The following is a 24,049-nucleotide window of genomic DNA, read 5'->3' on the forward strand; positions in this document are numbered from 1 at the left end:
GCAGTTCCTCGCATGTCACTTGTGGAGGAGGATAGAAAAAGGAGACTGGAAGCACCACTCGAGCTGGGGTAAGTCATGGAGAGTGTCAGCTCTATGCAGGCAGGGAAGGTGCCGGGACCTTAATTCTCTCCCTAAAGTTCCCATTCCCTCTTTCATTACTGAGGTCAATTTCCACATGCAGCAAGACCTGGAAAACATTCAGGATTGGTCTGATTGATGGCAAAAAACAGCCACACCACACAAGTGTCAGGCAATTACCATCTCCAACAAAAGAGGATCCAACCATCAATATTCAATGGCATTGCAATCACTGAATTCCCCACTATCAACATCCTGGGGGTTACCATTGACCAGAAACTGAACCGGACCCAGCCATAGAAATACTGTGGCTACAGAAGCAGGTCAGAGGGCGTGTAACTCACCTCTTGACTCCTCAAAGCCTGTCCACCATCTACAAGGCAGAAGGCAGGAGTGTGATGGAATACTCTCCACTTGCCTGGGCAATACTCAAGAAGCTCAACACCATCTGGGGATGAACGGGGTGGCTTGGTGGCATTGTCACTGGACTAGTAATCCAGAGACCCAGGATAATGGTCTGCGGGCCCAGGTTCGAATCCCACCACAGAAAGATGAATCCAATAAAAATCTGGAATTAAGTCTAATGATGACCTTGAATCAATTGTCATAAAAGCCATCTTGTTCGCTAACATCTTCTGAGGGAAGGACATCAGCCACCCTTTGTTGGCTGGTCTGCTAGCCGGTGGGTGACTCCAGAACCACAGCAATGTCCAGGTCAGTCGGTTGTCAGGATAGCCGAGTGGTCGAAGGCGCCTGATTCAAGGAGTGTGTTTCCTTGCCTCGTTTAAGCCTGGTGATTTCTGGTCCCTTTCTAGGGGCGTGGGTTCAAATCTCACTCCTGACATTGTCCTTTTACAGCTCCAGGGTCCCACGTTCGATTCCGGCTTGGGTCACTGTCTGTGGGGAGTCTGCACATCCTCCCCGTGTGTGCGTGGGGTTCCTCTGGGTGCTCCGGTTTCCTCCCACAGTCCAAAGATGTGCAGGTTAGGTGGATTGGCCATGATAAATTGCCCTTAGTGTCCAAAGTTGCCCTTAGTGTTGGGTGGGGTTACTGGGTTATGGGGATAGGGTGGAGGTGTTGACCTTGGGTTGGGTGCTCTTTCCAAGAGCTGGTGCAGACTCGATGGGCCGAATGGCCTCCTTCTGCACTGTAAATTCTATGACTCTCAAATGCCCTCTGAAGTGACTTCGTGAGCCATTCAGTTCAAACCAATGATACCCACATCCCCAAACGAATAAGGACAAAGGAGCCATTTGATCAGCACTCCATCCACCAACTTAAACATTCACTCCCTCCACCACTGCCGCACTGTTGCAGCAGTGTGTACCATCTATAACAGAGCTTTTTAAACTGTGGGTCGTGACTCGTGGGTGGGTCGCGGGCGAAGGTCGCAAAGCAATCATGCAGTGTTCCCGATCGCGGGAGAAATGCCCAATAGTCGCGACTGGCTTTTAAATTGAGAATGCCGGCCGCAGCCAACTTTTAAATGGAACGCGAAAGTCTTCTGGCCAAATGTGGCGGCAGAGAACAGGCCACGCACCCGGTACGTACACTGATGTCGCTCGCCCTGTACGTCCGTGCTTTTGGTGCAAAATCACAGGGGAGACATTCCTCTATTTTCTAGCTGCCAGCAAGCAAGGCAACAGGACTGTAAATAACTGAAGACTTAGGAAAAGAGGGCTAGAGACGCAAACAGGCCAGAATCTCACAGCTGAATCTGGTGGGAAGAGCTGCTCAGGAGAGTCCACGGCAGGACAAAGCAGTGCTCGTGTTAGCTCTGTACAGAGCTCCAGGGCCTCTGGTGAACCAACAAAGAGAAAACTGAAAGCGAGAACAAAACCATATAAAGATGATTTCTTGAGGTATGGCTTTGTTAATTGTGCCAATGCAAATTAGGACACAAAGCCCATGTGTGTTAAATCCAGGGAAGTACTGGGACATTAGAGTTTAAAACCCTCAAAACCTCAAAGGCATTTCAAGACGGAGAATCGGCAGCCCGGCGTCGGAGCGGCACGGCGGGATTCTCGCGCCCCCCGGTGATTCTCCGAGCCGGCGTGGGCTCGGAGAATCCCGGCCCATGTACACCATATAATCCCCCATAAATAATAATAATCTTTATTAGTGTCACAAATAGACTTACATTCACACTTCAATGAAGTTACTGTGAAAAACCCCTAGTCGCCACATTCCGGAGCCTGTTCGGGTACACAGAGGGAGAATTCAGAATGTCCAATTCACCTAACAAGCACGTCTTTCGGGCCCCTATTTGCAACAATAATAAAGATTATTATTATTATTGCAAGACACACTCAATATACCTATCACAGAGAAATCAAGTTTACCGATGGGCTGTCCACCTCTGTCCATGATCTTTTCCATGTGGTGGAGTGGGACAACCTCACAACATCACAAAGCAATTTACAGCCAAGGGGAACATTTTTGAAATGCAGCAAATATGCACACAGAAAGATCCCACAAACAGTAATGCGTTTAAAACCAGATCACTTGGTGTTAACATAGAACATTACAGCGCAGTACAGGCCCTTCGGCCCGCAATGTTGCGCCGACCTGTGAAAGCACTCTAAAGCCCATCTACACTATAGAACATAGAACATTACAGTGGCTTGGGAATAGTTATCAGGCTGAAACCAGGTGGAACTTGCCTGCTGTTCTGCAGAATAGGGTCATGAGATTCTTTGTGTCTGGGTGTTAGAGGAGACGGATCCGCAATTCAGAGGGAGAAACATTTGCACAGTTAGGCGCAAGAGAGGATTGGAACTAAATGGATAGCTCTTCCAAAGAGCTAGCATAGGTACGATGGGTCGAATGAATGTATGACCACGGTTCTCAGTGTAGATTGGACAGATGTTTGAAAAATGCCTCCACTCCCTCTTTCATTACTGAGGTACTAGCCTGAATGGCAAACACAACGAGATAAACGAGGCCTTGGTGACAGATGTTCCTCTGCAAATGACATTTTGTGCTGTCGTACTGGCTTAAGCGAGACTGATTGTGTGCTGATGTCAACTAACTGGGCCGTGTGTAAGAAATATGTGTCTGGCTGCTGAAAGTGTCAGCTGTGTCTGACTGGGTGTCTCTCTCATTTCTCAATCTAATGCTTGTGAGTCAAAAGACTGAACCACAAAGTGTCTAGGCTGACACTGTCTGCAGCGCAGCGTTGAGGGGGTGCTGCATTATCAGAGATGTTGCCTTTTGGATGCGATGTTAAAAGTTACGATTAAATCTCTTTCCATCGCCCTTCTGGAGAGCACATTCCAGATAATAAAACAAACTCCTCATCTCCCTCCTCTGGTTGTTTCACGAATTATCTTCAATTTGGGGTGGCATGGTAGCACAGTGGTTGGCACTGTTGCTTCACAGTGCCAGGGACCAGGGTTCTTTTCTCGGCTTGGGTCACTGTCTGTGCGGAGTCTGCATGCTTTCCCCGTGTCTGCGTGGGTTTCCTCCGGGCCCTTTAGTGTCCAAACGTTAGATGGGGTTACGGGGATAGGGTGGAGGTGTGGTCTTAGGTAGGGTGTTCTTTCAGTGACCAGTGTAAACTTCATGGCCGAATGGCCTCCTTCTGCACTGTAAATTCTATGATTCATTCTGATTCCTTGTATCCCCTGGTTACTGACCAACCCCTGCCAGCACGATAGCACAGTGAGTAGCACTGTTGCTTCACAGCTCCAGGGTCCCAGGTTCGATACCCCGCTGGGTCACTGTCTGTGCGGAGTCTGCACGTTCTCCCCGTGTGTGCGTGGGTTTCCTCCGGGTGCTCCGGTTTCCTCCCACAACTCCCAAAAAAAAGACGTGCTTGTTAGGTGAATTGGACATTCTGAATTCTCCCTCAGTGTACCGGAACAGGCGCTGGAATGTGGCGACTAGGGGCTTTTCATAGTAACTTCATTGCAGTATTCATGTAAGCCTACTTGTGACAATAAAGATTTTTATAAAGTTTCTCCTTATTAACTCGATCAAATCTGTGACAGAACAGAACCTAACACGACATATTTTAATATCCTCGTTGTTATTTCTTACTTTCGAACTCAACCTTTTGGCTGAACAAAGACCATCAATACGGTTGACCCTCTGCCTGTGAGTTATTGTCTGAGATTCACAAGAACAAAATAAGCCACTCCTATGTTTCAGGAATGTCACACCTCGTTATATCTGAGGATCCTCTTGACAAGGTGCCACACAAAAGGTTGCTGCATAAACTGAAGATGCATGGCATTGAGGGTAAAGTGGTAGCATGGGTAGAGGATTGGTTAACTAACAGAAAGCAGAGAGTGGGGATAAATGGGTGTTTCTCTGGATGGCAACCTGTAACTAGTGGGGTCCCTCAAGGATCAGTGTTGGGCCCGCAGTTGTTCACAATTTACATAGACGATTTGGAGTTGGGGACCAAGTGCAATGTGTCAAAGTTTGCAGACGACACTCAGATGAGTGGTAAAGCAAAAAGGGCAGAGGATACCGGAAGTCTGCAGAAGGATTTGGATAGGTTAGGTGAATGGGCTAGGGTCTGGCAGATGGAATTCAATGTTGCCAAGTGTGAGGCTATCCATTTTGGGAGGAATAACAGCAGAATGGATTATTATTTAAACGGTAAGATGTTAAAACATGCTGCTGTGCAGAGGGACCTGGGTGTGCTGGTGTACGAGTCGCAAAAAGTTGGTGTGCAGGTGCAACAGGTGATTAAGAAGGCTAATCGAGTTTTGTCTTTCATTGCTAGAGGGATGGAGTTCAAGACTAGGGAGGTTATGCTGCAATTGTATAGGGTGTTGGTGAGGCCGCATCTGGAGTATTGTGTTCATTTTGGTCTCCTTACCTGAGAAAGGACATATTGGCACTGGAGGGAGTGCAGAGGAGATTCACTAGGTTGATCCCAGAGTTGAGGGGATTAGATTATGACGAGAGGTTGAAGAGACTGGGACTGTACTCATTGGAGTTTAGAAGGATGCGGGGGGATCTTATTGTGACATATAAAATTATGATGGGAATAGATAGGATAAATGCGGGCAGGTTGTTTCCACTGGTCGGGGAAAGCAGAACATGGGGGCATAGCCTCAAAATAAGGGGAAGTAGATTTAGGACCGAGTTAAGGAGGAACTTCTTCACCCAAAGGGTTGTGAATCTCTGGAATTCCTTGCCCAGTGAAGCAGTTGAGGCTCCTTCTTTAAACGTTTTTAAGAAAAAGATAGATGCCTTTCTAAAGAATAAAGGGATTCGGGGATATGGTGTACGGGCCGGAAAGTGGAGCTGAGTCCACAAAGATCAGCCATGATCTCATTAAATGGCGGAGCAGGTTCGAGGGGCCAGATGGCCTACTCCTGTTCCTAGTTCTTATGTTCTAGGTTACCTGGGGACTACAGAGCCCAACATCAAAGGGAGCGGCAGGAAGGCCATTTGCATTTAACAAACCAGGTTTGCCTTGGTGACAGAGAGTATACTAAGACAACAGCCTTTCAAACATTCCTATTAACCCATACCTTCTCTGTATCTAACCTTTTGATACAGGCAAATTACTGTGGATGCTGGGATCTGAAACCAAAGAGAAAATGCTGGAAAATCTCAGCAGGCCTGGCAGCATCTGTAGGGAGAGAAAAGAGCTAACGTTTCGAGTCCAGATGGCCAGCTTTGACGAAGGGTCATCTGGACTCGAAACGTTAGCTTTTTTTCTCTCCCTACAGATGCTGTCAGACCTGCTGAGATTTTCCAGCATTTTCTCTCTAACCTTTTGATACCTTTGCCTTAAGCACCTCGGTGGGATCACCTCACAACCTGCTCAAGGGAGGACTTCCGGGTGCGGCTATGCGGAGCTAGGTCGCATATTCGGCAGCTCCCGCTTGGAACAGACTTTTGGGTTCTTTTACAGGGCCCCCATGGCATTTGTTTGACATTTCCCGGTGTGGGAAGAAGGCTGCAGCATTCCCCTGACAGTGTCCCCCAGGAGTGTTGTGTCCTTTGGTTACCAGACCCGGCAGAAACAGTGAAAGATTTGGCTTGGCTGCAGCAGTAGACGAGGGCCTCTTCCAGCATGCAGGTGGAGGAAGGGCAAGCTTAAAGCTGCAATCTGGCTTGACTCTATCAAAGGTGAATTCTAGCAGCAGAGGGAACAACTGTGAAAAGATCTACCAGGGCCATTGAAGAGGCAGGGACGAGGCTTCTGGTGGCGGCCATGGAGGAGTAGGTCGCGCATTCGGCAGCTCCTGTCTGGAGCCGACTCTCAGACCTTTTTCAGGAGTTTCCAGAGACTTTTTGGGGCAGACTGGTGAAGCAAACACTGCCAACTTCTATGAAATGGACCAGAAGTGTAACGGCCAAAGGAGCGGCACTGGAGCAACGGGAGAAGCGAGGGAAAGAAAACAAAATGGCGGCGGCCAGGGACAAAGGGGAGCTGCAGGAGTTCATCAAGCGCTGCTTCGAGGAGCAGCGCGAGGAGATGCGCAAAGAGATGTTGGCGCCTATGCTTTCGGCAATTAAAAGACTCGGGATCACGCAGAAGGCCCACAAAGCTAAGATCCAGGAGGTACAGAAAAGAGTAAGTCAGAACGAGGGCGAGCTCGTGGGCCTGGCGGTGAGAGTGGAGCAGAACGAGGCGCTACATAAGAGGTGGGCGGGAAGACTCGAAGACCTGGAGAACAGGTCGAGGAGAAAGAATCTGCGAATCCTGGGTCTCCCTGAGGGAGTGGAGGGGGCTGATGCCGGGGCATACGCGAGCACGATGCTCGGGGCGATGATGGGCACGAAGGCCCCTTCGAGGCCGCTGGAGTTGGACAGGGCACATCGGATGCTGGCGAAGAAGCCCCAGGCAAATGAGCCGCCAAGGTTCCACCGGTTCACGGACAGAGAGTGGGTCCTGAGATGGGCCAAGAAGGAGCGGAGCAGTAAGTGGGACAATGCAGAGATCCGAATATACCCGGACTGGAGCACGGAGGTTGCAAAGCGGAGAGCGGGTTTCAACCGGGCCAAAGCGGCGTTGTACCGGAAAGAAGTGAAATTCGGAATGCTGCAGCCAGCGCGACTGTGGGTCACATACAAGGGCCAACACTATTACTTCGAAACGCCTGAAGAGGCGTGGACCTTTGTACAAGCCGAAAAGTTGGACTCTAACTGAGGGTTTGTGAGGGTGGGGGGGATGTTTTGGGGTTTGATGTGTGATGGTTGTTGTATATAGGGGGTCAATCACGCGCAGGAAATGTTACATGGGCTGGAGGAGAGAGACAAGGCCGCGACAGGAGCTGCGCCAGAGGGGGCGGAGCGGGCTTTGGAAAGCGCAGGTTTTTTCCCCGCGCGCGGGAAGAAAGGCGGGAAGAGGAACGAAGGAATGCATATGGATTGGGAGACTCCCACGCGGGGAGATCAATGAGACGGCGGGGGAATCCGGGGTCAGCAGGCGTCAGCTGACTTACGGGAGTGACATGGGGGGAGCAAAAAAGCTAGACAGGGGTCTAATGGGGGGGGGGGGGAGGGGAGGGGGAGAAGGGGGGGGGGTGGGGAGAGGGTTGCTGCTGCACTGGCCGAAAGGGAATGGGACACAGAAGAGGTGGTCGGGACGGGGGTCCCCCCTCTGGGGGACTGGAGGGTGAGGGAGGCGTGGACACGGGACTGGCCCAGAAAAGGAGATGGCTAGTTGGCGGGGCGTGGGGGGGGGGGGGGGGGGGGGGGGGGGGGGGTGAGAGCCCCTCCAATCCGGCTGATAACGTGGAATGTGAGGGTCCTGAATGGGCCGGTGAAGAGGGCTCAAGTGTTTGCGCACTTAAAGGGACTGAAGGCAGACGTGGCCATGCTCCACGAGACTCACCTGAAGGTGGCGGACCAGGTCAGGTTAAGATAGGGATGGGTAGGACAGGTATTCCACTCGGGACTGGACGCGAAGGATAGAGGGGTGGCAATATTGGTGGGAAAGCGGGTGTCATTTGAGGCCAAGACTATTGTAGCAGACAATGGAGGGCGATATGTAATGGTGAGCGGTAGGCTGCAAGGGACGTGGGTGGTGTTGGTAAACGTATACTCCCCGAACTGGGATGATGCAGGGTTCATGAAGCGCATGTTGGGGCGCATTCCGGACCTCGGGATAGGAGGCCTGATAATGGGAGGGGACTTCAATACAGTGTTGGATCCAGCACTGGACCGCTCCAAATCAAGGACTGGAAAGAGGCCGGCGGCGGCCAAGGTACTTAGGGGGTTTATGGATCAGATGGGGGGAGTGGACCCATGGAGGTTTGCAAGGCCGCAGGCCAGGGAATTTTCTGTCTTCTCCCATGTACACAAAACCTACTCCCGGATAGATTTCTTTGTTCTGGGCAGGGCACTCATCCCGAGGGTGGAGGGGATGGAGTATTCGGCTATAGCCGTTTCGGACCATGCCCCACACTGGGTGGAACTGGAGCTGGGAGAGGAGAGGGACCAACGTCCGTTGTGGCGGCTGGATGTGGGACTGCTGGCGGACGAGGTGGTGTGTGGGAAGGTGAGGGGGTGTATCGAAAGGTACTTGGAGGCCAACGACCACGGGGAAGTGCGGGTGGGGGTGGTATGGGAGGCGTTAAAGGCGGTGATCAGGGGAGATCTAATTTCCATTAGGGCTCATAGGGAGAAGACAGAGGGTATGGAAAGGGAGAGGTTAGTGGGGAAGATTTTGAGAGTGGACAGGAGATACGCAGAGGCCCCGGAGGAAAGATTACTTGGGGAAAGTCGGCGGCTCCAGACGGAGTGTGACGTGTTGACCACAGGGAAGGCGGAGGCACAGTGGAGGAAAGCGCAGGGGATGACCTACGAGTATGGGGAAAAGGCTAGTCGGATGCTGGCACACCAGCTCCGTAAGAGGATGGCAGCGAGGGAAATAGGGGGAGTCAAAGATGGAAGGGGAGCCACGGTTCGGAGTGTGCTGAAAATAAACGAGGTAATCAAGGCCTTTTATGAAGAGCTGTACAGATCCCAGCCCCCAGCGGGGGAAGAGGGGATGAGACGATTCCTCGATCAGCTGAGATTCCCGAGGGTGGAGCAGCAAGAGGTGGCTGGTTTGGGGGAACCAATTGGGTTGGAGGAGCTGAGCAAGGGTTTGGGGAGCATGCAGGCGGGGAAGGCCCCGGGACCGGACGGATTCCCGGTGGAGTTCTACAGGAAGTACGCAGACCTGTTGGCCCCGCTACTGGTGAGGACCTTTAATGAGGCAAGAGAGGAGGGGACCCTGCCCCCGACAATGTCGGAAGCGACAATTTCTTTGATCCTAAAGCGGGACAAGGACCCACTGCAATGTGGATCGTACAGGCCGATCTCGCTCCTCAATGTGGATGCAAAGTTGCTGGCAAAAGTGCTGGCCACGAGGTTCAAGGACTGTGTCCCGGGGGTAATCCACGAGGACCAGACGGGATTTGTAAAGGGCAGGCAACTAAACACCAATGTGTGGCGACTCTTAAACGTGATAATGATGCCATCGGAGGAGGTAGAGGCGGAGATAGTGGCAGCTATGGACGCGGAGAAGGCCTTTGACCGAGTAGAGTGGGATTACCTCTGGGAGGTGCTGCGTAGGTTTGGGTTTGGGGTAGGGTTTATCAATTGGGTTAAGCTCCTTTACAGAGCCCCGATGGCGAGTGTAGTGACGAACCGGCGGAGGTCGGAGTACTTTCGACTGTACCGAGGGACGAGGCGGGGTGCCCCCTGTCCCCCCTGTTGTTCGCATTGGCGATCGAACCATTGGCCATGTCATTGAGGGAGTCTAATAAATGGAGGGGGGTGGACCGAGGGGGAGAAGAGCATCGGGTGTCACTATATGCGGATGACCTGTTGCTGTACGTGGCGGATCCAATGGAGGGGATGGTGGAGGTCATGCAGACTCTAAGGGAGTTTGGGGAGTTTTCGGGCTATAAGCTCAATGTAGGGAAGAGTGAGCTCTTTGTATTACAGGCGGGGGACCAAGAAAGAGGGATAGGGGACCTACCGCTGAGGAGGGCGGAGGGGAACTTTCGGTATCTGGGGATCCAGATAGCCAGGAGTTGGGGGACCCTACATAAACTGAATCTGACGAGGTTGGTGGAGCAAATGGAGGAGGATTTCAAAAGGTGGGACATGTTACCGCTCTCACTGGCGGGTAGAGTGCAGTCGGTCAAAATGGTGGTCCTTCCAAGGTTTCTGTTTGTGTTTCAGTGCCTTCCCATCGTGATCACTCAGGCCTTTTTTAAAAGAGTAGGCAGGAGTATTATGGTGTTTGTGTGGACTAATAAGACCCCGAGAGTAAGGAGAGAGTTCCTGGAACGCAGTAGGGACTGAGGAGGGTTGGCGCTGCCAAACCTGGGGAGCTACTACTGGGCAGCAAATGTGGCGATGATCCGCAAGTGGGTTATGGAGGGAGAGGGGGCGGCATGGAAGAGGATGGAGATGGCGTCCTGTAAAGGAACGAGCCTGGGGGCGTTGGTGACGGCACCGCTGCCGCTCTCGCTGACAAAGTATACCACGAGCCCGGTGGTGGCGGCAATGCTAAGGATCTGGGGCCAGTGGAGACGGCACAGGGGTGCAATGGGAGCATCGGTGTGGTCCCCGATCAGGGGTAACCACCGGTTTGTCCCGGGGAAGATGGACGGGGGGTTCCAGAGCTGGCATCGGGCGGGGATTAGAAGAATGGGGGACCTGTTCATCGACGGGACGTTTGCGAGCCTAGGGGCACTGGAGGAGAAGTTTGAGTTACCCCCGGGAAATGCCTTTAGATATATGCAGGTGAGGGCTTTTGTCGGGGAGGGCAACATGTCGGAAGTACACCAGGAGTTGAAAGAAGAGGGGGAAGCGCTGGTAGAAGAGTTGAAGGGTAAATGGGAGGAGGAGTTGGGGGAGGAGATCGAGGAAGGTCTGTGGGCTGATGCCCTAGGTAGGGTTAATTCCTCCTCCTCGTGTGCCAGGCTCAGCCTGATACAATTTAAGGTGGTCCACAGAGCGCACTTGACGGGGGCGAGGTTGAGTAGGTTCTTTGGGGTAGAGGACAGATGTGGAAGGTGCTCAGGGAGCCCGGCGAACCATGTCCATATGTTTTGGTCATGCCCGGCACTGGAGGGGTTCTGGAGAGGAGTGGTGGGAGCAATATCTCAGGTGGTGAAAGTCAGGGTCAAGCCAAGCTGGGGGCTTGCAATATTTGGAGTAGTGGACGAACCGGGAGTGCAGGAGGCGAAAGAGGCCGGCATTCTGGCCTTTGCGTCCCTAGTAGCCCGGCGAAGGATCTTGCTAATGTGGAAGGAGGCGAAGCCCCCCAGCCTGGAGGCCTGGATAAATGATATGGCTGGGTTCATAAAGTTGCAGAGGATTAAGTTCGCCTTGAGAGGGTCTGCACAGGGGTTCTACAGGCGGTGGCAACCGCTCCTAGACTATCTCGCGGAGTGTTAGAGGAAGGTCGGTCAGCAGCAGCAGCAACCTTGGGGGGGGGGGGGGGGGGGTGGAGGGGATGTCCTGGGGGGGGGGACTGCCTGGGAGGGTGGATGAGCAAGAGATAACATGAAGGGTTGGGGAAACTGGCACGTACGGGTGAGGGCCAGTGTACAAAGCTGTCTAAATATATCATTTTGGCATGTATGTATCCTGCTCTGCGCGATTTCTCGTTTTTTTTTGTTACGAGGGTGGGGGGGGGGGCGGTTATTGTTTGTAAGGGAGAAAAATTGTGTTAAAAAACTTTAATAAGTATATATATTTTTTTTAATAAAAAAACCTGTTCAAGGGAATCGAGGCGAAGTTTATGAAATGTGCCCCCATGATTCAACTCAAGGCAGGGCGCATGGAGTTAGGATCAGCCATTGCCTCACTGAATGGTGAACAGACTCAAGGGGCAGAATGGCCTCCTCGTGTCCCTATGTCTGAAGACCTTGACTTCCTTTCCAAAGTGTGATGGCACAAAATTGGACATGATGCTCTTGCTCAGGCCTAACTAGTGATTTATTAAAGGTTTCAAACAAATACACCACAGGAACAGGCCCTACAGCCCTCCAAGCCTGTATCCTTCAAACCCCGTCTGTTCATGTGCCTATCCAGATAAGTCTTAAAGGTTGCTACCGTACCTGCCTCAACCACCTCACTTGGCCGTGCATTCCAGGCCACCACCACCCTCTGTGTAAAAACCTTCCTCTGCCCATCTCCACTGAACCTTCCCCTCCCCCCCCCCCTCTCACCTTGAACTTGTGCCCCCTTATAAGTGTCATTTCCGCCCTGGGAAAAAGCCTCCAACTGTTCGCCCTATCTATACCCCATATGATTTTATAAACTTCTTTCAGGTCGCCCCTCAGCCTCCGTCTTTCTAGGGCAAACAATCCCAGTTTATTCAATCTCTCCTCATAGCTAATACCCTCCATACCAGGCAACATCCTTGTAAACCTTTTCTGTACTCTCTCCAAAGCCTCCACGTCCTTCTGGTAGTGCGGTGACCAGAATTGGACACAGTATTCGAAATGTGGCCGAACCAATGTTCTATATAATTGTAACATAATTTTCGAGTTTTCATACTCGATACCCCGTCCTATGAAGGCAAGCATGCCGTAAGCTTCCTTTACCACCATTTCCGCCTCTGCTGCCACTTTTAAGGGTCTGTGGACCTGCACGCCCAGGTCTCTCTGTGTCTCGATGCTTCTGATGGTTCTGCCATTTATTGTATAGCCCCCACCTGAATTGGGTCTACCAAAATGCATTACTTTGCATTTATCCGGGTTAAATTTCATCTGCCATTTCTCCGCCCAATTTTGCAGCTTATTTACATCCTGCTGTGTTCTCTGACAATCTTCATCACTATCCGCAACTCCTGCAATCTTGGTATCATCCGCAAACTTGCTAATCAGACCCGCTACGTTTTCTTCTTATATATTTCTTATACATTTAACAAAGAGCAGAGGTCCCAGTACTGATCCCTGCGGAACACCACCTCCATTCGGAAAAATATCCTTCCACTGCTACCCTCTGTCTTCTATGGCCAAGCCAATTCTGGATCCATCCAGCTAGTTCACCTCTGACCCCGTGTGATTTAATCTTTTGCACCAGCCTGCCATGAGGGACCTTATCAAATGCTTTACTAAAGTCCATGTGGACAACATCCACAGCCCTTCCCTCGTCAATCATTTTTGTTACGTCCTCAAAAAATTAGTGAGACATGACCTCCCTCGTACAAAAGCATGCTGTCTGTCGCTAATAAGACCATTCACTTCCAAATGTGCATAGATCCTCGGCGGGATGCTCCGCCACATTTCTGCCTCACCCCGCCGGTGGGATGCTCCATTACAAAGAACAAAGGAAAGTACAGCACAGGAACAGGCCCTTCGGCCCTCCAAGCCTGTGCCAACCATGCTGCCCGTCTAAACTAAAATCATCTGCACTTCCGGGGTCCGTATCCCTCTATCCCCATCCTATTCATGTATTTGTCAAGATGTCCCTTAAACGACACTATCGGCCGGCCGGTCAATGGGGTTTCCCACTGTGGAGCAGCCCCACACCGTCGGGAAACCCCCGGGCTGTCGGCGGAGAATCCCGCCCCCTATCTCTGAGAATCTTTTCCAAAAGTGACTCAATGTGAAGCTATTCAAGGGAATCCCACTGCGGGCCTGCCTGTTACCTGTAAGAGGTGCTGGTCCCTCTCTCCTCTTTGATCTGCCTGTTTAGAGCGTCCGCCACTTTGCCTTTTGCCAGATCGGGGCCCGCCACTGGCAGTGCCACCGGCGTCGCTGCTGAACCCGATGGCTCCTCTCTGCTGGGCACGGGTGTCTGGCTGCCCCGCTCCCCCTTGGGTATCCAGGGATAGTGGTCGCTCCTCTTGGAGATGGGCCAGGCCTTGAAATCCTTCTTGTACTGTGTCTCTTTCTCAAAGGGCGTGTCCGTGGGTGTGTATTCCTGCTTGGGTTTACAGCTGGGCTCGGGTCGCACCTTCCACGGACGATAGTCCTGCCTCATGACTGACTCCCGGTGCGATCCAGGCTTGGTACTCACTGTCCCAGCTTCGGTTGCTGCTTCAGATGCCTGAATTTAAAAAGATATTGTGGCATGGATCATCTCACCGCGTGTAATGTAACATTTTAATACAACAACAGCCTTGCATTTCCATAGTTCCTTTATTTTACCAATTTGCCATTATGGCTGAAAGGGTTAAATTAAATGGGCATTCTTTTTATTCTTTCATGGGATGCGAGCATTGCTGGCAAGGCCAGCATTTGTTGCCCATCCCTAATTGTCCTTGAGTTGAATGGGCCATTTCAGTGGGACAGTCAAGTGTTGGAGTAAGTCTGGAGTCACATCAATTTTTGATTTGATTTATTATTGTCACATGTATCAGTATACAGTGAAAAGTATTGTTTCTTGCATGCTGTACAAACAATGCATACCGTACATAGGGAAGGAAGGAGAGACTGCAGAATATAATGTTACAGTTATAGCAAGGTGTAGAGAAAAGATCAACTTAATACGAGGTAGGTCCATTCAAAAGTCTGATGGCAGTAGGGAAGAAGCTGTTCTTGAGTCAGTTGGTACGTGACCTCAAACTTTGGTCTCTTTTTCCTGACGGAAGAAGGTGGAAGAGAGTATGTCCGGGGTGCGTGGGGTCCTTAATTATGCTGGCTGCCTTTCCGAGGCAGCGGGAATTGTCGACAGAGTCAATGGATGGGAGGCTGGTTTGCGAGGTGGACTGGGCTACATTCACGACCTTTTGTAGTTTCCTGCGGTCTTGGGCAGAGCAGGCACCATACCAAGCTGTGATACAACCAGAAAGAATGCTTTCTATGGGGCATCTGTAAAAGTTGGTGAGAGTCGTAGGCGACATGTAGGCCAGACCGGGTAAGGACAGCAGATTTCCTTCCCTCAAAGGACATTAGTGAACCAGATGGGTTTTTACAAAAATCGCTGATAGTTTCCTGGTCATCATTACTGAGACTTGATTTCAATTCCAGATTTATTAATTGTATTTAAATTTCACCAGTTAACATGGATTTGAACCCATTTCCCCAGACTATTAGTCTCTGTCTCTGGATTGATCATAGATTATCATAGAATTTACAGTGCAGAAGGAGGCCATTCGGCCCGTCGAGTCTGCACCGGCTCTTGGAAAGAGCACCCTACCCAAGGTCAACACTTCCGCCCTATCCCCATAACCCAGCAACCCCACCCAACACTAAGGGCAATTTTGGACAATAAGGGCAATTTATCATGGCCAATCCACCTAACCTGCACATCTTGGAACTGTGGGAGGAAACCGGAGCACCCGGAGGAAACCCACGCACACACGGGGAGGATGTGCAGACTCAGCACAGACAGTGACCCAAGCCGGAATCGAACCTGGGACCCTGGAGCTGTGAAGCAATTGTGCTATCCACAATGCTTTAGTATCGCTGAAAATAGACATTTTGTCGAAGCTTTTCATCTTCCACTCATCAGAGTAATCACAAAAAGACCAATGTCAGGGTAAACAACAATTTTATACTGTACGAGAAGACAGTGCTGATTGGTTGACAAGTGGACTCTGATTGGAAGAGGCATTGTCACTACATCAAATGTGCCACTCTGCGAGCCTGACTGATAATCTGAAATTGGTTGTCAGTGTAATTCTTTTAGCAGACGGAGGATTATTTAGCAAATGTTGTCTAATCGCAGAAACACATCTAATGTTGGACATTGTTTGGAGTTTTGTAAGCACAGGTTGGTTAACTATGGTCTGTACTTTGCCTTGTTGCAAACAGCGGCCGGGACATGTTGTTTGATACGATCCGCCAGTCTATGGGATGTATGGCCTACTTATCTAGCTCACTCTAGCAATGAAATTCATATACCATTGCTCCTTTGTGCGACAGGCAGAACATGTACTGGAAGCTACATATATTAATATATTAAAATATTAATAATTAATGAGGGCTGGTTTAGCTCAGTGGGCTAGACAGCTGGTTTGTGCTGCAGAACAAGGCCAGCAGCGCGGGTTCAATTCCCGTACCAGCTGAGAATTCTGAATTCTTCCTCAGTGTACACGAACAGGCGCCGGAATGTGGTGACTAAGGGCTTTTCACAGTAACTTCATTGCAGTGTTGATGTAAGCCTACTTGTGATAATAAAGGTTATTATTATTATTAATATACAGGGCCCTGTTCTTTACAGATGGAAAGAACATGTAAACACACTGCCTCTTTCAGCAAAACAAATTAGGTGATAGCCATTTGCTGGTTCATCTCTCAGGGCAATGCCTTGACCAATCAAAGTCAAGCTGCCTCGCTTAAATTTCAAACAATGCTTGGCAGTTAACTGTCAGTCACCATCAACTAGTGCATTCACCATGGCAATGCCTCTGCCAATCAGAATCCTGTTGCCAGCCAATCAGCACTCTCTTGTAATGCTGTAAAAAGTTGTTGTTTCACCTGACATTGGTATTCTTAAGATTATCCTGATGAGTGCAAAACAAAAAGTGTTGACAACAATTCCTGAGTGCTGAACTACCAAATGCCCATTTGAAGTGTTTAATATGATTAGACAGAGAGAAAACTTTGCCTCTGGTTGGGCGGGGTGGAGGATACTAGACTCACAGGACCAAGGTGGGGAGATGGAGTTTAGGTACAAGTCAGTCATCATCTGATTCAGTGGAGTGGCAGATAGTGTTGAGCATTGTTAGAGGATACAGTAGGACATAGATAGTTTGGAGACTTGGGCAGAGAAATTGCAAATGGAATTTATCCCGGGCAAATTTGAGGTAGTGCATTTTGGTAGGTCTAACATAACGGGGAATTATACAGTAAATGGCAAAACTCTTAGGAATGTAGAAAGTCAGAGAGATCTGGGCGTGCAGGTGCATAGATCTTTGAAAGTGGCAACACAAGTGGACAAGGTAGTCAAGAAATCATACGGAATGCTTGCCTTCATTGGACGGGGCATCGAGTATAAAAACTGGCAAGTCATGCTACAGTTGTATAGAACAGGTCAGGCGGCTCTTGGAATATTGCGCACAATTCTGGTCGCCACGCTACCAGAAGGACATGGAGGCTTTGGAGAGGGTGCAGAGGAGGTTTACCAGGATGTTGCCTGGTCTGGAGGGTGTTAGCTGTGCGGAGAGGTTGAATAGACTCGGACTGTTTTCATTAGACCGACGGAGGTTGAGGGGCGACCTAATAGAGCTCTACAAAATTGAGAGAAGGTCACCAGGGGGCATAGATTTAAGGTCCATAGGGCAAAGTTTAGAGGAGACGTGCGAGGCAGTTTTTTTACACAGAGGATGGTGAGTGCCTGAAACGCGTTGCCAGGGAAGCAGATACATTAACGGCGTTCAAAAGGCATTGTGACAAACACATGGATAGGATGGGTGTAGAGGGATACGACACTAGGAAGTGCTGAGGGATTTGGCCAAGGGTGGTATCATGACCGGTACAGGCTTGGAGAGCCAAAGAGCTTGTTCCTGTGTTGTATTGTTCTTTGTTCAATGATAAAGCATGTTCAAGAGGCTGAATGGCCTACTCCTGTTCCTGTGTCCTTCTAAAAAGCAAACCATTCCGAGATCCCGTGCTGTAAGATTCTATGGAACCACAATGTTTTTCCCCCTCCCGGATTCAAGCAATAACATTAAACCCAAGATTGAGTAACAGACCGGAACATAATTTAAGGATTCAGGTAATTTATCCTTCGAGTGGTCAATTCGGGGAGTGAGTTACAAGCTGGAATCTACTTGAGGGGTTCGATGGACTCACATGTTAGACAATGAATCTTGGAAGAGAGTTTCAGGCTAGAAGTTATCAAATACTTCTGTACTAGGTGGGTATAGAGAGTCCAGTCCCCAATGAATTGTACCAATCTGGTTCAGTAATAGCCGTGGAGAAAGAGTACAAACTATGCAATAAGAATTAACTACCATCCTTCCTGTAGTCCTTGGCAGTTGTTGCGGAGAAGCCTGTAAGTTAATTATTTCATGCCTGCATGGTGGAGTATTTGATGCCTATCACTGGAAATAGGATTGTGGATGAAATGCAGCGCAGGAAACAGAATCTTAGAGTTCAGCAAATCAAGATCGATGTTCAAATTGATCAATTACGTTACATTCCCAATCTTCTAAAGGTCAGTCGCGGGTGAATCCACAAGGTCCAAGAATCCACAAGGAGATTTCTCCTCCCCACTTCCAAGCAAAATTGGGCTAAAAATATTGGGCAGTTGGGATGATCAAGCCGAGCTCTTTCTCACTACCTCCAGCTCGTATTCTCAATCTTTACTCCCTTGACAGGTCTCAGCTAGTAGCTGCTGTTGAGTCTATTTTTAGCATCGTCAGGCCAGATTTTATCATATCCCGCCATTCTAAGTTTTAGTTTAATTTCTACTCTGTCTGGAGCTGTGCTCTTTCATTCATTTCCCCCGAAGGGAATGTTAAAATAAAATTCTGTGCTTTACCCTTTCTCATTCTTGATTGCTTGTCTGCTTGTTACATTTTCTGTCTCGAATGTTTTTTATTCAGCAAGCTTTTGTTTATGTCCCCGTCCTGCACCCTTACATAAAGCACCTCAGGATATCCCAAAGCACTTTATAACCAATGAAATATTTTTGGAGTGTAGTCCCTCTTGTAATGTGGGAAATGTGGCAACCAATTTGCGGACAGCAAACTCCCATATATAGCTATGTGATAATAACCAGATAATCTGTCTTTAGTTTATTGATTGAAGGATTAATATTAGCCAGGATGTTGGTGGGGGTGGGTAGGGTGGGAGCAGCAGGGGGCGCGGGGGGGGGGGGGGGGGCGCAAGGGGCTGCTCTCCTGCTCTTATTCAAAATTGTGCCGTGGATTATGTTATGTCCACACAAGAGAGCAGGCATAGCCTTGGTTTTAAAGTCTTGCCTCAAAGATGCTTTTCATACATTAATAGATTCATACTCATTTACAGCACAGAAGGAGGGCCATTCCACCCATCAAATCCATGCTGGTCAACAAAGATCTGACTAAGGGCAGCACGGTGGCGCAGTGGATAGCACAGCTGCCTCACGGCGCCGAGGTCCCAGGTTCGATCCCGGCTCTGGGTCACTGTCCGTGTGGAGTTTGCACATTATCCCTGTGTTTGCATGGGTTTCGCCCCCACAACCCAAAGATGTGCAGGGTAGGTGGATTGGCCACGTGAAGTTGCCCCTTAATTGGAAAAAATGAATTGGGTACTCTAAATTTTTTTTTTTAAGTTCTGACTACATGAATCCCATTTTGCATTTCCTGGCCCACAGCCCTGGAGGTTACAGCAGCATGAGTGAGCCTCAAAATTCTTCTTAAATGTTACAAGAGTTTCTGATACGATCATCCTTTCGGGCAGCGAGTTCCAGACTCCCACCACCCTCTCGGTGAAAAGGTTTCTCCTCAAGTCCCCTCTTAGCCTTCTACCTCTAGGGCGGCACGGTAGCACTGTGGTTAGCACTGTTGCTTCGCAGTGACAGGGACCCGCGTTCGATTCCCTGCTTGGGTCACTGTCTGTGCGGAGTCTGCACGTTCTCCCCCTGTCTGCGCGGGTTTCCTCCGGGTGCCCCGGTTTCCTTCCACCGTCCAAGATGTGCAGGTTAGGTGGTTTGGCCATGCTAAATTGCACTGAGTGTCCAAAAAGGTTGGGTGGGGTTATTGGGTTATGGGGTGAGGGTGGATGCGTGGGGTTAAGTGGGGTGCTCTTTCCAAGGGCCAGTGCAGATTTGATGGGCTGAGTTGCCTCCCTCTGCACTGTAAATTCTATGATTCTATTACCTTGAATCTATATCCTCTCATTTTTTGACGCTCTACTAATAGAAAAGAGCCTTCCGATCCAACCTATCTATTCCCCTCATAATCTTATATCTCTCTCGCAGATCCTGTCTCAATCTCGCTTGTTCAACGAAAACAGCCCCGGCCTATTCGGTCTTTCCTCATAGCTCAGACCCTCCAGCCCAGGCAACATCCTGGTAAATCTCCTCTGCACCCTCTCCAGAACAATCACATCCTTCCTATAATGCGGTGACCAGAACTGCACCCAGTACTCCAGTTGTGGCCTAATCAGCGTTTTACACAATTCCGGCATGATCTCCCTGCTCTTGTATTCTATGCTTCAACTAATTCAGACAAGTATCCCATATGTCTTCTTAATGACCTTATCTACCTGCCCTCCACCTTCAGGGATCTGGGGATATGCACTCCAAGGTCCCTTTGATCTTCAGTACTTCCAAAGTCCTATCATTCATAGCGTAACCCATTGCCTTGTTAGCCCTCTCCAAGTGCAATACCTCACATTTTTCCGGGTTAAATTCCATTTGCCACTGCACTGCCTACCTGACCAGCTCATTGATATCCTCCTGCAGTATATCCACCTCACTATTTACAGTCCGACCAAGTTTTGTGTCATCCATGAACTTAAGTTCGCAGATGACACAAACAGTAGTGGTGTGGTAAATAGTGAGGCGGAAAGCCTTAGATTACAGGAGGATATATACAGGCTGGTTAAATTGGCAGAAGAGTGATAAATGGAATTTAATCTGAAAAGTGGAGGTAATACATTTCGGGAGGATTAACAAGGCAAAAGGAATATACAATGAATGGTAGGACCCTAGGAATTACAGAAGATCAGAGGAATCTTGAGGTGCATGTCCGTGGCATGAAGGTGGCAGGACAGGTAGATAAGGTGGTTAAGAAGGCTTTTGGGAGACCTGCCTTTATTTGCCGACACATAAAATATAAGAGCAGGGAGGTTATGATGGAGCTGTATAAAATGTTGGTTAGGACACAGCTAGAGTACTGTGTGTAGTTCTGGTCACCACTCTGATTGGTAAGTTTGCAGACGTCACAAAAATTGGTGGAGTTGCGGATAGTGAAGAGGATTGTCAGAGGATACAGCAGGATGTAAACTGGTTGGAGTCTTAGGCGGAGAATTGACAGATGGAATTTGATCCGGCCAAGTGTCTGGTAATGCACTTTGGAAGGTCCAATGCATGTAGGAATTATACAATAAATGGGAGAACTCTTGCGAGTACTGACAGGCAGAGAGATCTGGGCATGCATGTCCACCGATCACTGAAAGTGGCAATGCATGTGGATAAGGTGGTCAAGAAGGCATATGGCATGCTGGCCTTCATCGGTCGGGGCATTGAATATAAAAATTGGCAAGTCATGTTGCAGCTGTACAGGACCTTAGTTAGGCCTCATTTGGAATATTGTGTGCAATTCTGGTCGCCACACTACCAGAAGGTTGCGGATGCTTTTGAGAGGGTACAGGGGCGGTTTACTAGGATGTTGCCTGGAATGGAGGGCATTAGCTATGAGGAGAGGTTAGATAAACTTGGTCTGTTCTCACTGTGACGACGGAGGTTGCGAGGCGACCTGGTAGAGGTCTACAAGATTATGAGTGGCATGGACAGAGTGGATAGTCAGATGCTCTTTCCAGGGTAGGAGAATCAAGTACTAGGGAACATAGGTATAAAGTGCACGGGGAAAAGTTTAGAACAGATGTGCGAGGCAAGTTTTTTTACACAGAGGGTGGTAAATATATGGAACGCGCTGTCTGGGGAGGTGGTGGTGATGAATGTGATATAAAATAGTTAGTTCAAATATTAATTACAGTAATGTAGATGTGGGCCAGACTAATAGTAGTGAGCTCACAAAGGACAAAGGACAAAGGAATTCAGAAAGCATGGCAAGGAGGATGGGGAAAAGGATGCTGGGTAACAAAAGGCCCAGGGTTAAGGAATGCGAAGTGAGCCAATCAAGATGTATGGCCAGGTCAGGAGGGGTATAGGATGACCTATGGGAATCTTGTATGTGAAACTTGATGCCATTTGAATGTATTTGCAGAGATCTCTTTGTCTCCGACCTCATTCATTTCGAGGGGTCCAGGAGACAGTTCTGTGTTCTGAGTCTCTGTGAAGCGAGTCAGCCTTGCACGTTGGTTAAAATAAATAATACTATACCTACAAATCCATCTCGAGTTTTATTGAGGCCAGACTCACGGGTAAAGAATGCAATATTGTCAGTGGGAGCAGGTACGATAGCGGCATTTAAGTGGCATCTGGACAGACATATGAATAGGGTGGGAATGGAAGGTTAGGGAATCCGTAAGTGCAGACGGTTTTAATTTAGGCAGGTAGCATGGTCGGCGCAGGGTTGGAGGGCCAAAGGGCCTGTTCCTGTGCTGTATTGTTCTTTGTTCCTTGTATAAGAAGGGTGTGATTGCACTAGAGAGGATGCAAAGGAGACTCACCGGGATGTTGCCTGGTCTGGAGTGCATCAGCTATGAATGGGCAGCACAGTAGCATTGTGGATAGCACAATTGCTTCACAGCTCCAGGGTCCCAGGGTCGATTCCGGCTTGGGTCACTGTGCGGAGTCTGCACATCCTCCCCGTGTATGCGTGGGTTTCCTCCGGGTGCTCCGGTTTCCTCCCACAGTCCAAAGATGTGCAGGTTAGGTGGATTGGCCATGATAAATTGCCCTTAGTGTCCAAAATTGCCCTTAGTGTTGGGTGGGGTTACTGGGTTATGGCGATAGGGTGGAGGTGTTGACCTTGGGTAGGGTGCTCTTTCCAAGAGCCGGTGCAGACTCGATGGGCCGAATGGCCTCCTTCTGCACTGTAAATTCTATGAAGAGAGACTGGATAGGCTGGGATTGTTTTCCTTAGAACAGAGAAGCCTGAGCGGGTCCTGATGATTGAGGTGTACAAAATTGTGAGGGGCATAAATATGGTGGTTAGGAAGAAACTGTCCCCTCAATGATCAGGGGGCACAGATTTAAGGTAAGGGCAGGAGATTTAGAGGGGATGTGAGAAAAATCTTTTTCACCCAGAGGGTGGTGGGAATCTGAAACATCCGCCTGAAAGGGTGTTATAGAATCATAGAATTCACAGTGCAGAAGGAGGCCATTCAGCCCATTGAAACTGCACCAGCCCTTGGAAAGAACCCCCCATTTGTTCATGAATCTTCTCAACCTTGCCCCTCACCTGAGGTGTGGTGACCCTTGAGTTAAATCACCACCGGTCAGCTCTCCCCCTCAAAGGGGAAAGCAACCTATGGTCACCTGGAACTATGGCAACTTTACCTTTTAGTTTGGGTGTTTTTAATATGATGCCAGTAGGATGTCATGTGAAACTTTTAGCGTCTTTTAGCCTGATGATATATACATCAGTAGGAATCCACACATCTCTCCCTAGAGCCTGTATTTGGTGATGCTGAATGATCTGAATCACAAATTCAATAATAATATAGGAAATCCCTAAATGAGGAAAGTTTATTCAACTAATCAAACCCCATTCTTTCCCAGAACTTGCACTTCCTTCAATTCCATCCACCTCCTGTTTTTGACAGACAGCGAGTCGAGGGACAGGCAGGAAAGTGGAGTTGAGTCCATGACTCTCACTGAATGGCAAAGCAGGCCTAAGGGGCCGAATGGTCTCCTCCTGCTCCTTAGTCCAATGTTCCTTTTTGAATTATGGAGAATTCCAGAAGGGTGAAGCAAAGCTCCAGAGCCGAACTCCAACTTGCCAGGCAGGAGGTGGCCCCGAGTGCAGAGAGGGAGGTGACCTGGAAGGTGAACTGGGTGTAAGTTTACCTCAGTGAGGTATAAAGCCTTCACATTGCAATACTTTGCCAGCTGACAATGAGCAGCCTAACACCACCTCTGAAACAGAGGACAAATTGGCATCATCTGACAGCATTAAGCTACCACCCGTTGCTCAGTGCAGCTCTCCGATCCATAAGGTCATGGGTTCGGAAACCATTTCAGAGATCTGAGCATATCAAAAGGCTGACACCGCAGAAGTGTTGCATTGCTGAAGATGCTGTCCTTCAGATATAGCTGAGGCCCTATCTGCCATCTCAGGCGGAAGTCATTAGTCCCATGACAGTACCTGGAAAGGAGCTGGGGAATTCCCCCTTGTGTCCTTGCCAATGTTTCTCCCTCACACCTGATGTTAAACAGGAGGAGAGAGGCCAGGTTTACCCAGGATGTCTGACACAGCGATGATAAGGGGGGTTGAGAGAATTAGCGGAAAGGTAAAGCTCCCAGTCATTCGTGTAC

General features: G+C 49.3%; 1 protein-coding gene and 1 non-coding gene across 2 annotated transcripts in view; one reads left to right on the plus strand and one right to left on the minus strand.

Moving 5' to 3' along the window:
- Positions 1-24,049, minus strand: part of map6a (microtubule-associated protein 6a) — an 86,016-nt gene that overhangs the window by 49,646 nt on the left and 12,321 nt on the right. The window contains exon 2 of the mRNA XM_072477429.1: positions 13,656-14,056. Coding sequence (XP_072333530.1) covers positions 13,656-14,056 — 401 coding nt within the window. The remainder of the gene's footprint in view (positions 1-13,655; positions 14,057-24,049) is intronic.
- Positions 804-922, plus strand: trnal-caa (transfer RNA leucine (anticodon CAA)). Its single transcript has 2 exons — positions 804-841; positions 877-922. It is a non-coding gene; the product is annotated as a tRNA-Leu (tRNA).

The sequence above is a fragment of the Scyliorhinus torazame genome, chromosome 15, assembly GCF_047496885.1.
Source record: "Scyliorhinus torazame isolate Kashiwa2021f chromosome 15, sScyTor2.1, whole genome shotgun sequence".
In the NCBI taxonomy this organism is placed as follows: domain Eukaryota; kingdom Metazoa; phylum Chordata; class Chondrichthyes; order Carcharhiniformes; family Scyliorhinidae; genus Scyliorhinus; species Scyliorhinus torazame.